Genomic DNA, 16,353 nt, shown 5'->3' with positions numbered 1-16,353 from the left:
GATTTTTGTCACTTCTAGCCCAGCGATCGTTCGAGTTGGTTCTTCAACTTCAAGTTCGACCATGACGACAAGATGTGCGACATCAACACTTGAAACGCACGCGGCATTAAGACCAAGATGCCCCTATCGTTAGTTCACCTAAAGCGCCATTGGCGATAATTTGATGGCTTGAGCGACTCTTCCCAGATCTCAGAGCGCGACTGCTGGATCCGGCACAGATCAATTCCGCCAATGTATTAAACCTAATGAGGTCCCTCGAATGATCTGTACATCTGTCATCAGTCCGGCAGTCCTGCCATGTCTACGCCCAATCCTGTGTTCGACAAGAAACGTCATATCAAGTACTGGAAGCGTTGTGCCGACTTACTACCCGAGCAATACACCGCCGGCGATGGCAGCCGATTATCTCTCGCCTTCTTCATCATTGCTTCTCTCCATCTGCTGGACGCACTAGAGACAACATTCTCCGTCCGGGATAGGCAGGCATGGATTGACTGGATCTACTCGCTGCAAGTGGCCTCTGGAGGCTTTCGAGGATTTCCAGGCACAAATCTGGGTGACAGGAGAACCCTGGAAAACGAGCACTGGGATCCGGCGAATCTGCACAACACGTTCATGGGGTTGCTTACTTTGCTCATGCTTGGGGATGATTTGAGTCGTGTACGGCGGAAGGAGTGCTTGAGCTGGGTGAAGAGCCTGTCACGGCGAAATGGGAGCTTTGGTGAGATGTTGGGAGAAGGGGGAATCATTCTCGGCAAAAGCGATCTGAGATCTGTATATTGTGCTGTGGGCATAGTGTTCATCCTAGCCGATCGAGACACAGCAAGTGAGTGGCTGGACAAGGATGATATCGTTAGACACCTGTCCAACTGTCAGGACCATGATGGTGCCTTTGGCCAGTCGTATCTGCGAGAGGCACATGCTGGTCTCAACTTCTGCGGTATGGCCACCTTGGAACTTCTAGACAGACTTTTTACTTCGGAAAAGTCAGCTAAGAGTGGTTTTGCATCACCACTACTGGATCTTGAAGCCAACATTGGCTGGGTGCTACATCGACAAACAACGTGGGTAAACGACGACGACTCAGACAGTGAAGACGAGAACGAAGAAGACTCCGCGATTGATAATGCACCACATGATGAGCCACAAGCAATCCCAGTCGGATTTGGAGGTCGCTGCAACAAGATGGCGGACACCTGCTATTGCTTCTGGAACGGAGGCGCACTAGCTCTACTGAAAAAGGAGAATCTGATCGAGGCGGATGGCATGCGGCAATATCTACACGGAAGTACACAACATATGATAGGAGGCTTCTCGAAGGTGCCGGGTATGTTGCCAGATCTGCTGCACGCATATGCTGGTCTTGCAGCATTAGCGATTGTGGGAGAGGTGGGTCTAGAAACACTGGACAGCGCATTGGCGGTCAGTCAAAGGACAGCCGCAAGGCTGAAAGAGCTACGAAGCTCTTGGTCTGCTTTGAAACCAGACTGAGATAGCCGCAAACCACTGTCACGCCTGGGTGAGTCTTTCATCCTGCAGATTCTGTCCAACGCGAGAACTCTGAGGACCTGGTAAGACTAGCGACATATCTTAGAAATTTCTCTTGGGTAGACATAGTTTGCTGCGAGTAGATGTCTTCAGGCTGCTGAGAAGACTCCGTATCTTGACAGCAGGACCCGAGAATAGTCGTTACTTAACCTAGGTAGACACTTGACCTGCTAGTAGCTGCTATGAGGGCAGAAGGCAACCAGTGTGGAGTCTGCCAAGAAAGAAGGCACGGTCTTCACTTTGTTGTTATTGAAGTGGTCGCAGACTACTCTCTCGTACCTCCGCAACGAGTTGACGCAATCTGACATGTCACACGTTCTGTCGATGCCATCTGATCTCTACTGAGGACCAGAGGCTGAGATGCGTGCGGCGCCACTTGAGCTATATGCTGGATGGCGCGATGTCTTCGAACAATCCAGTCGAGGTCAGTAGCAGCAGCGATTCCGACGGAGGTCCACCCAGGCAATTTCAAGCGAGGAGACAGCCTGTCAAAAGACCCGGCACTCAAAGCGACACGATATATCGCAGAAATGGCATTCCTTCTACACAACCTACCAGAAGTCCTCTGGACTTCCGTGGTCAACCCCCAACAAGGATACGACCGCAACAATCAACGCCCAAGACATTGTCTCAGAGAACCCGTCCGAACGGCGATATCACGAAGACACCCGCTCCTAGCGGACGCCCAGGTTTCATTCAGAACGCTTCGAAGGAGCTTGTTGTGCTGAGCGATGATGAGAGCAACGATGAAGGCAACCATTCAGGCCAACCCCATGCTTTCGATCTCGAGCGTCAAACCGGAACACCTAAAAGCACCACGAAAGCTCAAGTCACATCAGCAACAAAGCCTAGAGTTGTCGTCCAATCTCTGTCCCCTCCATCAACATCACCACAAAAGAGACCGAGTTCGTCAAGAGCACTTGCTCCACCCATTGCTGAGATTGGAGTGTCGCGAGCAAGCAACCCAAGACCCACCGCCACGTCCCGTCCGATATCAGAAATCGATAAGGAACTTAATCCACGTGTATTCAAGATTTCCAACTCACCTCAGAAAACGATCACAGCATCAAGCAAGTGTGAATCGTGTACATTACGTAATGAGCTATGTGACGGGCGCAGACCTTGCGGGAGCTGTCGCGCAAATGCTCGCCCGGATTGTCGTTTTCACGTCTTCGCCGAACCAGATGATCGCTTCCAGTCGGTTGTTGACGAAGTGGCCAGAGACTCGCGGCTACCGAAGAATGGTATACCACAATCATACTCAGCAGTGACGCCATCCACTGCTAATAAGGTCAAAGACCGTGGTACACAGAAGACTACGCCTGTCAAGATTTCTTACAGGAATGGTGTTCTGGCATCACATTCAGCTGAGGAAGTGTCCACGTCTGACACAGACAAGGTCACTGCCACACAGAGCATTGCACCTGTCAACACAGGGATAGAAAGTCATGCTTCGAGAGCAGTCACCAATGGTGGGTTGCCCGCGTCTGACCAGGATGAGGACGAGGACGTTATGATGCAAGACATTTCACACACTGAGCCAGTCGAGTTCATGACCCCTGCGGACTTGCTCTGGCGAATTCTGGAGGACGAGTCCGAATCCGAGAATTCTGAAATTGACCACGAAGAGATCGATGCTGGAGAACCCCAGCCTAAATTGGAGCTTTCGTACTTTGAAGACCTGATCTCAGGTGTCAAAAGAAGTATGGAAAGATACCATGAGGAAACAGTCAAAGGTTCGCTACGTACTGCCCAGTTGCAGACAAGATCTGATAGCTTGAATGCTGCCGCCAACACGGAGCAGGAACCTGTATCAAGACCTAAAAAGAATCCCTTTGATCAAATCAAAAGAGGAGAGGGCCCACTGAAACAGATTGCCGAGACGAGGACAGGCAAATCTCATAAATGGGAACCGATTATGGCACCCACACCAGTCAGCAACTCTGCAACCACAAGTCTACCCAAGACTAAGAGTATTGGTCGAGTTGGCCCGTCCGTTCTCAGTCACAATGTCACAATTGGAAAGTTCGATCCGTATTCTGCTGACGATGAAGGCACTCATAATTCATCTGGCAAATACAAAGAAGTAGAAGAACGCTACCACGCTTTCGGAGCGAACATCAATTCGTTTGACGGCCAGAGGACTTGCGCAGAGAGCATCAGCATGTATAGACAATTCACGAAACGCATACTAGGGAAGTTAGAACCTAGCGACATTGTCCAATACTACCTTTCAGACGACGAGGAATGTCAACGCCACTGCAAAGCGACGGAGCTCAGTCCCCACAGCAAGGAAAGAACCATGGAGTATTTCGAACTCCTGAACAATGGACGCGTGGCTGTCTGTGGTACCTGCGAGCTAGACATCAAGGCCGACAACAGAGAAAAACTGCTGCGAAAGCAGTATAAGGACTCATCAGCAAACTCTCAGTCGTATATCGAAGCTGGCCTACTAGCATGCGCCTTTCTCAATGTCACTGGTCTCAGTCTCTGGCATTTAGTCGCACCAGAGTGCTCTACATCGTCAGCACACCATGAGCAGGCAGAAGAACCTGACTTGAACGAAATCGAGCAGATTTGCCTAGTCTGTGGGTTACACAACTGCCCTATTCATGGCAAATACAAAGACGTCACTAGTGATCATAGTGGCTCGCCTGACCACAAAGTCCTGCTTGACGATCCTGAAGCAGATGGGAATACGAAATGGTCCTTCGTGACATATGCAGATCCGATTTCGGACGAAGACCATGTTTGTGGAGTGTGGTGTACAGGAAATTCGACAGACATTCTTTCCTTGGAAGATTTCAGAGGCGTTGTTGCGAAAGGTAGAATCGATGGCTACATCAATCTATCAGTCAAGACATCGGACCCTTACCTGCCGGCGGACGAGGGCTGTTCAGCTGATTGTTTCTGGTTCAAGACAACAAGAGAAGACGTCCCCATCCCGAAATTGACTCAGCTCGAAAATGGTGTCTTTCTCAGCAACCTCCGTCAGTGTCTATCAAACGAACGAGGGGCTTGCATGATGAAAGATATGCTTCCTCATATTAGATGCTGTGCACTTTTTGCACTGATGGTCGCACGAATACAGGAGCAACCTCACCCCGAGACTAACAGCCGGAAAAAGGGCAGGGGCAAGATTAAGCCGGACTTGTCCAACGACTGGCCCCCTACTGATCGGGAGCCATTCTTCCCATGTAGCCACGACGGTCCATGTCTACCTCGCAAGCTTGCCAAAGGCGAGCACTGTCGATGCGCAGAGGCTAAGGTTGCATGCGAGCCTTCCTGTGGCTGCTCAGAAGAATGCGACCGAAGATTCCGAGGCTGCAAGTGTGGCACGGGGCCTGGCAGAGTCTGCTGGGGAAGCAAGTGTGATTGCTGGAACGCTGGCCGAGAATGCGATCCTCGGCTGTGTTCAGGATGCGGCGTTGAGACCGTACTGCACCAAGCCTACAAATACGATGAAAAAATGCGTGTACATCGTTGCTATAACAATCGAATACAGCTAGGTTTGCCAGCACGTACGATCATGGCTCCAAGCGAGGTGCAGGGTTACGGGCTGTTTGCAGGTCAAGATCTGAAGGAGGATGACTTTGTCCACGAATACCGAGGCGAAATCATCAGTGATGCTGAAAGTGACCGACGAGGAGCACTCTACCATCTTGCCGGCCTGGAATACCTGTTCACACTCAACACCGAGCAGCAGGTCGACGCCAATAGCCTCGGAAACAAAGCACGGTTCATGAATAATTCCCTCAAAGAAGCGAACATCAACGTCCAAGGAAGGATCATGCTCTGCAGCGGACAGCATCGGATCGGCTTGTTCGCGAAGAAGGACATCGAAGCCGGCGAAGAATTGCTCTGGGATTACGGCTACCCGGAAGTGGTCACAGAGCAGTTCTGGGAACGCGGTGAGAAGAGTGCGAAGCTCAAGGCGGCCACGCCACGCATGCCAGCTGCCGCACGGACGAGGAAGGTGAGGACTCCGAAAACCGTCAAAGCCAGTGAAACTCGAAGAAGTGCAGAGGACAGCAGCCAAAGCCCTCTGGCTCGACGAGGTGGCAAGCGCAAGAAGGGTGGGCTACAGTCATCGAGTTCAAGGGCTTCGTTACGAGACGAGGACGTCGAGTTTGATCCGATGATGGTGGACGAGACAGCGTTGAACCTGAACGATCAGGCTGAACAACAAGACTCAGACTACAATGATGAAGGCAGCGACGAAGAAGAAGACGAGCCTGACGAGGAGATAGCTGATAGTGATGTTGAAGAGGAAGTCGTCAAGGACTCTCACATTGGTCCGTCAACGGGCAAGCCTTGGGAAGGCCTCAAGAAAGGGCGATCACGAAGAAAGGGGCAGTAAGTCGCTACCCAAAAAATTTCGCGTGCCTTCGCAGCATGACAGGAAGGATTATTATTGCCAGCAAGTACGTTAGTGGCCACAAGCTTGCTTCCCAAGTCATCACGTCTGAATTGCATCAATCCAGCACAGCCGCAAGATCGACATGAACTCAATCCCAGTCAGCATCACCTACACCGAGTCGACAGCAAGGTCATGGAGAAAGTCAACGTAAACAGCAGTCTGGTCGAGCCACAACATGACATCAGAGGCTTTATTGGGTGTTCCACAGTTAGCGCCCGAAGCCCTTCGCGCTTGCTACGCAGGTACAACTTACCATAGCAACCAAGTATCACTAGCAGCAAAAAGCATTTCGGATAGCTTGAACAGTAAGCGTCTAGGCTCTCGAGGGGACCCCTTCTCAGCGCAGGGCCGATCTTAATCATCATCATAAACAAAACCTCGCTGCCTCCCTCGTGTGCTTGCGAATTTGAAAATTCCCCATCTCTGGCGCATCACAACCGCAACACTGTTTGTAGAAGCACCATTTCAGGATCTCACTGACATCGACGACTCGTTCCTGACAAGTCGACATCACCACGACTACTAGTCCAAGCTATTCAAGCCCATTGAAAGGTGTGTATCGAATTCTCAAACATTGTTTTCTTTGTGGTTCACTGATGACGTAGAGCTCCGCCTCTCCCGAGTTGTGTGGATGCAGCTCCCGCCTCTTGTCCAACACCTTACCTCCTCCTTATGCCACTGAGCTACATCGTCTTCTGCACTTATTGTTCATCTAGCATATTCATCAAGCTCTCGAGACAACACACTCGTGACCTGTCTTGACCTGCGCTGATCGCTGCTTACCAGAACTACCCAAGGCGACCTTTGTTGCCTAACCTCACCTCATCACAGCCCCCACACCACTCTGCGCAGCTCCAGACCCCTGTCAGCTGTCCGCGCATCCCGCCGACGAAGACCGAGCTGATCAGTCACCACCGACTATCCTTCCTTCGTAGTCGTCACTACTATCATCACTCAAGATGCATCGCACGTATTCTATGCGCCAGTCGCGTGCGCCAACTGCCTCGCAGATCGAGAACCCTCCTCCGCCACCATCGTCGACCAAGGGCGGTCGTCTATTCGGCAGGAGCAACTTCGGTATGATAGCGCGAAGAATACGTCACAGAAGAGCAGTGCTAACAGCATACCACAGGTCATGCATTCCGCAAGGGCACAGCTGGTGCTTTCGGCCCAGATCTGGCCAAGAAGCTATCACAGCTCGTTAAGATGGAGAAGAACGTGATGCGCAGCATGGAGCTCGTCGGCAGAGAGCGCATGGAAGTCGCTGTAAGTGGCTTCGATCACATGCATGGGAAGATACTGACCAGAGCAGCAACAACTCTCTCTGTGGGGCGAAGGCTGCGACGATGATGTCTCTGATGTCACCGACAAGCTAGGTGTTCTTATCTACGAGATCGGTGAGCTCGAGGACCAGTTCGTCGATCGCTACGACCAGTACCGCGTGACCATCAAGTCCATCCGCAACATCGAGGCATCTGTCCAGCCCAGCCGAGACCGCAAGCAGAAGATCACCGACCAGATCGCTCAGCTGAAGTACAAGGAGCCGAACTCTCCTCGCATTGTCGTCCTCGAGCAGGAACTTGTCCGCGCCGAAGCCGAGTCACTGGTCGCCGAAGCTCAGCTTTCCAACATTACCCGCGAGAAGCTCAAGGCTGCGTTCACCTACCAATTCGATGCTATGCGCGAGCACTGCGAGAAGCTGGCCATCATTGCCGGCTTCGGTAAGCACTTGCTCGAATTGGTCGACGACAACCCGGTTACTCCAGGCGAGACTCGTCCAGCTTACGACGGCTACGAGGCCAGCAAGGCCATCATTCAGGACTGTGAAGATGCGCTTACCAATTGGGTTGCCTCATCCTCGGTTGTTAAGAGCAAATTGTCTCAGCGTTCGCGCACTCTGAGCCAGCGGAGAAAGGAGTCTGCCCAGCGCAATGCTGAGGGCGGCATTGATCTCAGTGGTCAGGACCAGCCACTCAAGAGCGATCGTGACAGCTGGGTCCCTGCCGGGCAGCACGGTGAATACGCTGGCGAGGACGTGTCCGACGAGGAAGAGGAAGAGGAAGAGACCGCGGCCACCAACGGCGAGAACAGAGGTAGGGCCGAGGCAACCGCCGCTTAGAATCGCGAGCTTCCTCAAACTTCACCGCGAGATCCATGCCAGTACGACTGGAGTTGCCAGACCGCGCGCCGGTGACTGCAGGACGACAAAGTTTTGAAGGATTTCCAACCGCAATAATAGTCATATACCCCAGAAGAACACGTGTTTTACGGGTCTGCTAGGAATGGGAAGGAGCATCGGGAAGGAAGGAAGGATCGTCTCAGACCCAATCGACGGCTTCGCCTTCCTCTGCTTGCGACATCCACAGTGCATCATGCGCAAGGCGGTAAGGCGAAGTGGACGAGGCGGTTCTTGCTTTCTCCTGACGGTATCGAAGCGCTTGTTGTTGCTCTGGACACTTTGTTCACATGTACGCTACCAATAATAATCATCATCCATCGTTCATACCTGTCCTGGAGATCTCAGAATCTTGTCGTAGGACGTCGTGTGCTGGCTTGGCTGCGCTGCCCGTTTCGCGGCCTCGATTGCGTGTCTTTGCTCCGTCGCTTGGAGCAGCCACCTGCGCACAGCACAGCCACACGAAATTCTGGGGTCAGGGTTTTGCTGCTGATCACCTTACCTTTTACACGCAATCTACACACGCAGCAGTGCTCTCGACGCGCATGCCAGTGTGAGACTGTCTCTGTGCTCTCGCTCAAGCACTTTGCCACAGCACAATGGTGATCATCTCAACGGACAATCCTCCATTGACGGCAGGAGAAGGATCTCGCAAATCGTGGCCCTAGGTAATCAGGGAAAGCGAAGGCCACCAGGCCAACCAAAAATAGATCCCCGGCGCGGCATCGCTCGCCTGCATGCCTACAGCCACTGCGGGGGCCGAGACTTTAGGGCTTCATGGTGGGGGGTGTAACCAGAAATTTGAGGGGGATCCAAAATCGCTTGCAGGAGCAGACCACGCGCGACGAGGGCAACGATGAAGTCGACTTTGACTCACACTATGTGCATACATATACAAGTGTTGTGTATAGTGTACTTGACCTAGAAGAGGGCATCGAAGGATGTTGTACTAGGTGTTTACACACGCGTTAGCAGGGATCTATATCACTAATCGCAGGTTCCCAGACGGCTGTCAAACGTTGGAAGCATCTGGCTGTCAGCGCCGTGTAATCTGTTAATGCTCCTAAGGTCGCAGACAGTTTGCTGCGACCATGTCATAGACTCTCCGTCTCCTGCATTGAGGCAACCCTCGTATGCTGCAGCGTCGGTACTTGGCAGTTGTTCAGCTGGGTACGAAATGGTCCAGGCGTCATCAGATGGGATTATGGTGGAAAGGCAAATCCCCCAGGAGCGTTCAGTGTAGGTTGCGGGATGCTTGATATCGGCGACCACCCCATCGTGATGGCATTTCGCAAGAGAGGCAGTCGTCAGCACTACTTCCTTAGCAAGGTAACACCCTGTAGCCATAGCAGCCACGTACTGCAACCTATACCGCTCTGCCTTGCTTTCCAGAACTTCTGCGCAAAGTCCTCAAGAAAGCCGTTGAGAAGGTGAAGGTTTGATGCGGAGGAGAGGCTTAGAGATGCTAAGGATTGCCCTAGGTAGCAGAAAGCGCGGCGAACGGACGGTTTCAGGTTACGTAGGTACCTTTCCAGGCTGTGTTCTTCTGCATCAGAAGGAAGGAACAACCAACCAAAGCCCTTCGGTTCAGCTCCGTCGGGCGATGTAGAGCTTACTGCCACGCACTAAGTGACCTGCAACGCCTCAATTCGCGGTTGTTAGTCGGCGTATGCGACCCCGGGATACCTTAATAAGGAAACACTGCCATCGCATTCTGTGCTGCTCGTATCCTAAGATCTTTATATCCTCCAGAGCCTGGCCTGACCAGACGCTTTCGTTTCTGTTGTTCATTTCAGCACGTTATTCGCACCTCAAGTGTTCAGACTGTCTATTGTTCCATAGCAGATTCGGTGGAATCGACACCTTCGTTCACCTAGACCCTACTCCGCGAGTCACGGAAGCGGGCATACTACAACCACACTCTCTTCCTCAAAACACCGACCTCACTACCTACTCACAGAGCACACAAGCAATAGACCGCCCATCATGGTGCAAGCCGGTCGCGTAGCGTGCATAACGCTCCCATTCCTCCTCTCCCTCGCCGCCCTCATCACCCTCGTCCTCGTCTTCCTCGCCGGCACAATGGAAGGCAACTCCACCACAGGCGACCTCTTCTTCGTCAAAGTCGACCTCCGCAATCTAACACTCAACGCCGCCAACGAGCTCGCGGGCAGTGGCGCCTCCTCAAACGAACTCTCCACCCTAGGCGCGGCTCTCGACGCCGCCAAAAACTCGCTGGGCATGAAAGACTACTACACCATCTACCTCCGCAACTACTGCGACTGGAACGCCGAGGACAAGGCGTATAGCAACTGCACCGACCCGAAATCGTACTTTTGGTTCAACCCCATCAAAGTCTGGGGTCTCGACCGCGCGAGCCTGCCCGTGGACGACTACCTACCCAAGTCCTTCCGCGACGGCTGGACGCCTACCACGCCGGCTCAAAAGCCATGTTCGTTCTCTACGCCGCAGCACTCGCAGCGAACGCATTCACACTGCTGATCGGCTGCACCGCCATCTTCTCCCGATGGGGCTCCTTCTTCACCACTTTCTTCGCCGCAGCACAACTGGTCACTTACCTAGCCGCCTCCGTCGTCGCCACAGCAATGTTCGCCATCCTAAAGGGCGTCCTCAATAACGAGCTCAAGGACGAGTACGGCGTTGAAACCACGCTCGGCAACCGCGCCCTCAGCGTCTCCTGGATTGGCACCGCCGCTGCCCTTGGAGCTGGCATCTTCTGGTTCTTCAGCGTCTGCTGCTGCTCAGGGCGGAGTCCGTACCACAAGGACGCGGCGCGGGGTGGCTTCCGGGGTCGTGGCAGGGGAAAGACGCGCGCGGAGAAGACGCCGTATACCTACGAGAGGGTAGGGAGTCCGTATCTGGGTCCTAATGCGGGTCAGAGCGTGCCGCTGGGCGCGTATAGCAATCCTAGCCATGCTGGGGCGGGACGGCCAATGCACCAGGGTGGTGCGTATGAGCCGTTTAGGAGTCATGCCTGAACGTGTGCTGTTGGCGTATGAATGAAATTGGAAACGAAGAGACAAGCAAGTTGGCATCATTATGAAGCGGGCGTTGGGGTTACAAGGTGTCATCGCCTCCATAGCAGGCAGCTGAATGCTGTCAACATCGAGAATGTTCTGAAAGCTTTGATCTAATTTTCATTTTTGGTGACTAACTCAGGAATGCTTCACGAACGACGCTGGAAAGCGTCTCGTGGAATGTTTCTTTTCTACTTTCCTACCCAGACGCTCTGTCGGCTGGACGTTATCGTCGTCTTCTCGGTTGCAACTTCCCATAACGCCTATGTAGTATCAATGTGCTCGTGCTTCAACCGCTCGTCTACTTCCTGGGCCTGTTCGGCACACAGCCATTACCGCCCGCCACCACCACTTCTAATTACCTCCTCTAACTCCCTCCGCTCTCCACTCTCCTCCACCAGACTTCGAAAGACCCCATCCGCGTTCTCCATCAACTTCGCCGGCGTATCAAACTCAACAACCCTCCCCTCACCCATCACCAGAATCCGATCAAAGTCCGCAATCGTGCTCAGCCGATGCGCAATGACAATCAGCGTCGCGTCCCCAAACTCTTCCCTTATGCTTCTCTGAATCAGCGCATCGGTCTCCATGTCTACTGCGCTGGTGGCTTCGTCCAGGACCATGATTTTAGGCCGGGAGACGATGGCACGGGCTAGGCAGAGTAGTTGGCGCTGGCCTTGGGAGAGGTTCAGGCCGCCTTCGGAGATTTTGGAGTGAAGGGAGCGGAAGATGTTGGTGTTGGTGTTGGAGGTGGGCGTAGCCGGGGTGATGGGCGTCTGGGAACCCGACGGGACGGCGGAGGCTGACGGGATCAGATGCACGCGTGCTAAGGCGTCACGCAGGTTCGCCGTCGCTGTGTTGATCGAAGGGGTCAAGGTTGCTGCGGACTGTGCCGCTAAACAGGACTGGGTCTTGTGGGATGATGGCCAAGCGGGAGCGGAGATCTAGTAGTTTGATCTTGGAGATATCGATGCGGTCGATGTGAATGCTTCCGGATCGTGCTTCGAGGAAGCGGAAGAGCGCGAGGGTGAGTGAGCTCTTTCCTGCGCCTGTCCGGCCTACCACGCCTATGCGTTGATTTTGCGCAACCGAGAAGGTGAGGCCTTTGAGCACAGGCGGCAGGTCTGGCGCATATGAGACGACCAAGTTGTCGACTTCGAGCTCCCCTCGGGTCGGCCACGCGGCCGGTGGCTCTTCGCCGCCTTGCTTCTCGAGAGCAATATTGGAGTACTCCACGATTCTCTCGGTCGCGTTGCTGTCCAGCTCCACATTGCTGTACTGGCGAAGCATCCAAATCACGGCTTCCGAGAGGTTGAGCGCGAAGGATAATGCGAACCCCGCAAGGGATGCATCGATTCCTCGGACACTGACAATGAGTGCTGCGACAATGGCAGCGAAAACAGCTCCGACCATGTTCAAGCGAAAGCCCATCCACCTGTTGAACAGCCACAAATGCCAGTAGGCTCTGCAGTGTGTGTCGATCTTCTTGTACATTCTTTCGATATATGCATCCGTCTTATCGAAAGCGCGTATGGTGGCAATTCCTGTGAGGACTGAGCCAAATTGTTCGAATACTGGGGACTTTGCATTCGACTCGAGTCTCTTGACCTCTCTTGCACCAGCCAGATACCGCAAGGCATAGAAGAGGCAGACACCGAGCAGCACCACAGCGAAGATGATCATAAAAGGTGAGACAATCACACCCGCGATGATGACTGCTACCACTTGCATAGCATTGTGCAGCATGAACGAGATGTCGTACGCGATCTTGCTGTCAATCATTGCGAAGTCTGATGTAAATCGATTCAGGATTCGTCCCAACGGAACTGTGTCGAGCCAGCGCAGTGGCGCCCTCAGAACGGCAAATGTCAGACTTTCGAACAGCACCTTCGATGCTCTGATTGATGCAATCATGACTGTGAAGTACCTTACCGTTCCGATGAGCCAGGCGAGCAACGAGATACCAAGATAGACTCCGAGATAGTAACGAAGATCACCATCGAGCTCTGTTGCTGCCAATTTGCTGCCGTAGTGATGTATGGTCTGTCCAGCTTGCTGAACGAGATAGATGCCAACCTTGTTGTCGTCATCGGACTCGGTGCGATATGACCGCGTCCACACGCTGATCCAGTACGAGCGGGCAAGATACACTAGTATCCACACCCCAAAGGCCACTATGATGAAAGTCCAGTATCCAAAGCCTCCACAGGCACGAATATACCTTGCATAGATGGCCCACTTCACTGTGCCAGTCTCGCGCTTCTCATCTTCAGTAAACTTCTTGGGAGGGTCCTTCTTTGGGACTTCGCCATTCTCTATTGTCGCGTGGGACCGTCGGCGATTGAGTTCTGGTGCAGAAAGATTGGATGCACGACGAGACTTCAAGGATTGATTCGTGAGCATTTTTGACAGGCCTCCGCCATCGTCGACGGCTAGCTCTTGTTTGAGAGCCTCTTCTTCCTCCTTCCGCTTCTCTTCGACGTCTTCAGCCAAGATGCGCTTGAGCGTGCCATCCTTCCGTAGCTGCGATGTGAGGCCAGCCACATCAGCGGTGCCATCTGCTAGGAGCACGCTGTAGGTTGTCTTTGGCAGGCATAGTGCAACGTGATGAGTTACAAGGATTCGAGTTCGTCCTCTGCACAGCTCTCCCGTCAATGCCTTCTCATATAGGTGCCGACCCACATTTGCGTCGACGGCCGAGAAGATGTCGTCCAGGACCAGAGTGCCGGCGCGCGAGTAGAGAGCACGAGCGAATGAAACTCTCCATTTCTGTCCACCACTCAGATTGATGCCATTCGCACCAATGTCAGTCATGTCGCCATCCTCGAGCATTTCAAGATCCTTTTCTAGCGCACAGCTGTAAAGCACCTGTTGGTATCGCTCGTTATCAAGAGGAAGCCCGAATAGAATGTTGTCTCGAATAGTTGCATTCTCGATCCACGGAATTTGGGCGACGAAGGCAATGGATTCCGGAATGAGCCAGGTACACGAGTAGCTTTCGAGTCGTAGCGCTCTTCGGCAGGAGGTGGCCGAGGCACGGTCACAGTACCTTCGCTTACCTCTGCTTCGCCAATGATCGAGGCCAGCAGCAAAGTCTTTCCGGAGCCCGTTCTGCCCGAGATCACACTGAGCTCATCTTTGGGAAAGTCGAGATCTAGCGATCGCAAGTGGAACATAGCCTCTTCTTTTGTGACATCGTCTGATGGCCATGAGATTGTGGCGCCGGTAAATTTGATTCGGGAACCTGGCTGCGTCTGTTCCGTGACTTCCGGGCTGTCCAGGTACGTCTGAATACGTCGCGCGCTGACAAGACAGTCCAACAAATCGGTGATCATCTCTGGTATGATCGCTAGAGTCATCTCAATCGCCTCGAAAACGCTGATAGTCGTGAACGCAACCGAAGCAGTCAGCTCTTTATGGATGACCGCATAGACTGTTAACGAGATAGCGGACAAGAACACTGGTCCGAAGATCCAGATACTGATGAGAGTTGCGTCCCAGCAGAAGCAAGCCCATTGCGTCTTGAGCTCTCTCCTTCGAGTCTGTAGAACTTTATCATACCATTCGCGCTCGAGTGCACTGAACTTGATTTGTCGAATGCCCTGCAGAGCCTCTGTTACGACCGCCATCTTCTGATCTCGATACTTCATCAGATCGTCCTGAGCGCTCGCATACTTCTTCGAGGCCCAGATGTTGAGTGGGAGGATCAAAGCTGGGGCCACAAAGCCGCTCAACATGGGAATCCATCCGATCAGGTTCACTAGGAAACTGACAGCGATGATCAGCTTAATGGCAGCTCCAAGGAATATGTAGCAAAACATGCTGAAGTCCGAGATTCTCTTCCCATCCACTCCGACAAGGTTGATGGTGCTCTGGCGGGTCTTTGCAGTGTCTTCCTCATCACCGTCAGGAGGACTCTCGGGTAGCATGTCTTCGCCTTTCGGACCAGCATTCTCATTGATCGTGATGTCACCGTTCGCGAGCTTTTGATCGGCGTCGGGGATTTTGGTTGTGCCCTTGACGTCCTTCCGGCGAATTGACTTGGCGAAGATGACGGCAGACAGTTGTTCGTAGACAGGTACGCCTACCCTCATAAAAGCAACGAAGAACATATAAGCTTCGACCCAGGAGGAGATCGTGACTGCAAGACCGAGACCGGCGACGAGAAGCCATGCCTGGAAACCAACGTCTAGACCTTGATCGCGGCGCTCAAGGACTCGAAGAATGAAGTAGAGCGCAATTTGTGGCAGGAAGTTCGTGACCGAACATATTGCCTGCAGTACCCATTGTTGAATGAAGGAGTATCTGTGCGCAAGGAAAATAGACTTCCACAGCTTGTCACGTTGAACACCCGCAAATCGCTTCGTCAATGTCGCTGCTCGAGCATTGTTCGCGATCTCTGGCAAATCCTTGTAGTCGAGGGCTCGATTTCTTACCGCGTACAAGAGGATGTTCGATGGCCAAGAAAATGAGAGCCTGCCCAGCATAGACGTAGTATACTGTCGATCGACAATCTGACCATCCCGGTACACATCAGGTCTTCTCGGTATCAGTAAACCAGTGACAAAGATCAGTAGGCCGGCAAAGAACTGGATCAGAGAGAAAGTGAGGTGAATATTTCGTGGTATGTGAAGGATATTCTGCTGCCACAGCGACAGATTCTCCACAGCGACGGCGATGATGATGGCTAGCGCCGATATCGATGTGTAGACGCCGAGGGTATACTTATCGGCTGACTTTAGCGTCGTGAAAACGACTATCGACTGCACCAGAACGAAGATCCACGTGCCGAACTGCAGCCATTGTTCGACGGCAAGAGACAATTGTGGCTTTGTGGCAATGACGACCGCAAATGCAAGTGCATCAATTGTTGCTACCGTAGATGCCAGGAGCAAGATCAATCGCTGAACAATGTCCGAGAAGGCAGCTTCTGATTCAGTGGTCGCTACTCCATCCTTGTCTTCGTAGCGGTCGTTGAGTTCCTGATATCGTTCCTTCCGTCTTCGAAGATTCTGGACAAGCCGGATGACTGTTGGGATTGTGAGAAGAGCGACGATGACCAGGCATGCGATTGCTATCGCCACTGACGGCGTTGTCGAGCCCACCATAGTTCAGCGCGCTTGCTTAAGTTGACATAGCTGTCGCAGTAGATTCCAAGGCTCAATGGCCAG

General features: G+C 52.9%; 6 protein-coding genes across 6 annotated transcripts; 4 read left to right on the top strand and 2 right to left on the bottom strand.

Moving 5' to 3' along the window:
* Positions 1 to 297: 297 nt before the first annotated feature.
* Positions 298 to 1,491, top strand: AB675_3447 (Geranylgeranyl transferase type-1 subunit beta; the record flags this gene model as incomplete). Its single annotated transcript, XM_018143497.1, has 1 exon — positions 298 to 1,491. The coding sequence occupies one exon, from the start codon at positions 298 to 300 to the stop codon at positions 1,489 to 1,491; it is 1,194 nt and encodes a 397-aa protein (XP_017999749.1).
* A 3,586-nt stretch (positions 1,492 to 5,077) lies between these two features.
* On the top strand, positions 5,078 to 5,908 carry AB675_3445 (Histone-lysine N-methyltransferase EZH2; the record flags this gene model as incomplete). Its single annotated transcript, XM_018143496.1, has 1 exon — positions 5,078 to 5,908. One exon carries the CDS (start codon positions 5,078 to 5,080, stop codon positions 5,906 to 5,908), a length of 831 nt encoding a protein of 276 aa, XP_017999665.1.
* Positions 5,909 to 6,927: 1,019 nt separating this feature from the next.
* AB675_3444 (Sphingolipid long chain base-responsive protein PIL1) lies at positions 6,928 to 8,087 on the top strand (the record flags this gene model as incomplete). The annotated part of the gene is made up of 3 exons (XM_018143495.1): positions 6,928 to 7,045; positions 7,101 to 7,234; positions 7,281 to 8,087. The coding sequence occupies 3 exons, from the start codon at positions 6,928 to 6,930 to the stop codon at positions 8,085 to 8,087; spliced, it is 1,059 nt and encodes a 352-aa protein (XP_017999794.1).
* Positions 8,088 to 10,130: 2,043 nt separating this feature from the next.
* AB675_3443 (uncharacterized protein) lies at positions 10,131 to 11,143 on the top strand (the record flags this gene model as incomplete). The annotated part of the gene is made up of 2 exons (XM_018143494.1): positions 10,131 to 10,506; positions 10,551 to 11,143. The coding sequence occupies 2 exons, from the start codon at positions 10,131 to 10,133 to the stop codon at positions 11,141 to 11,143; spliced, it is 969 nt and encodes a 322-aa protein (XP_017999624.1).
* Positions 11,144 to 11,514: 371 nt separating this feature from the next.
* Positions 11,515 to 13,996, bottom strand: AB675_3442 (ATP-dependent bile acid permease; the record flags this gene model as incomplete). Its single annotated transcript, XM_018143493.1, has 2 exons — positions 11,515 to 11,958; positions 12,071 to 13,996. 2 exons carry the CDS (start codon positions 13,994 to 13,996, stop codon positions 11,515 to 11,517), a joined length of 2,370 nt encoding a protein of 789 aa, XP_017999714.1.
* A 32-nt stretch (positions 13,997 to 14,028) lies between these two features.
* Positions 14,029 to 16,290, bottom strand: AB675_3441 (ATP-dependent bile acid permease; the record flags this gene model as incomplete). Its single annotated transcript, XM_018143492.1, has 1 exon — positions 14,029 to 16,290. The coding sequence occupies one exon, from the start codon at positions 16,288 to 16,290 to the stop codon at positions 14,029 to 14,031; it is 2,262 nt and encodes a 753-aa protein (XP_017999540.1).
* Positions 16,291 to 16,353: the final 63 nt, after the last annotated feature.

Source organism: Cyphellophora attinorum, assembly GCF_001299255.1.
Source record: "Cyphellophora attinorum strain CBS 131958 chromosome Unknown Contig14, whole genome shotgun sequence".
NCBI lineage: Eukaryota > Fungi > Ascomycota > Eurotiomycetes > Chaetothyriales > Cyphellophoraceae > Cyphellophora > Cyphellophora attinorum.
This window is presented reverse-complemented; position numbering and strand designations above follow the sequence as displayed.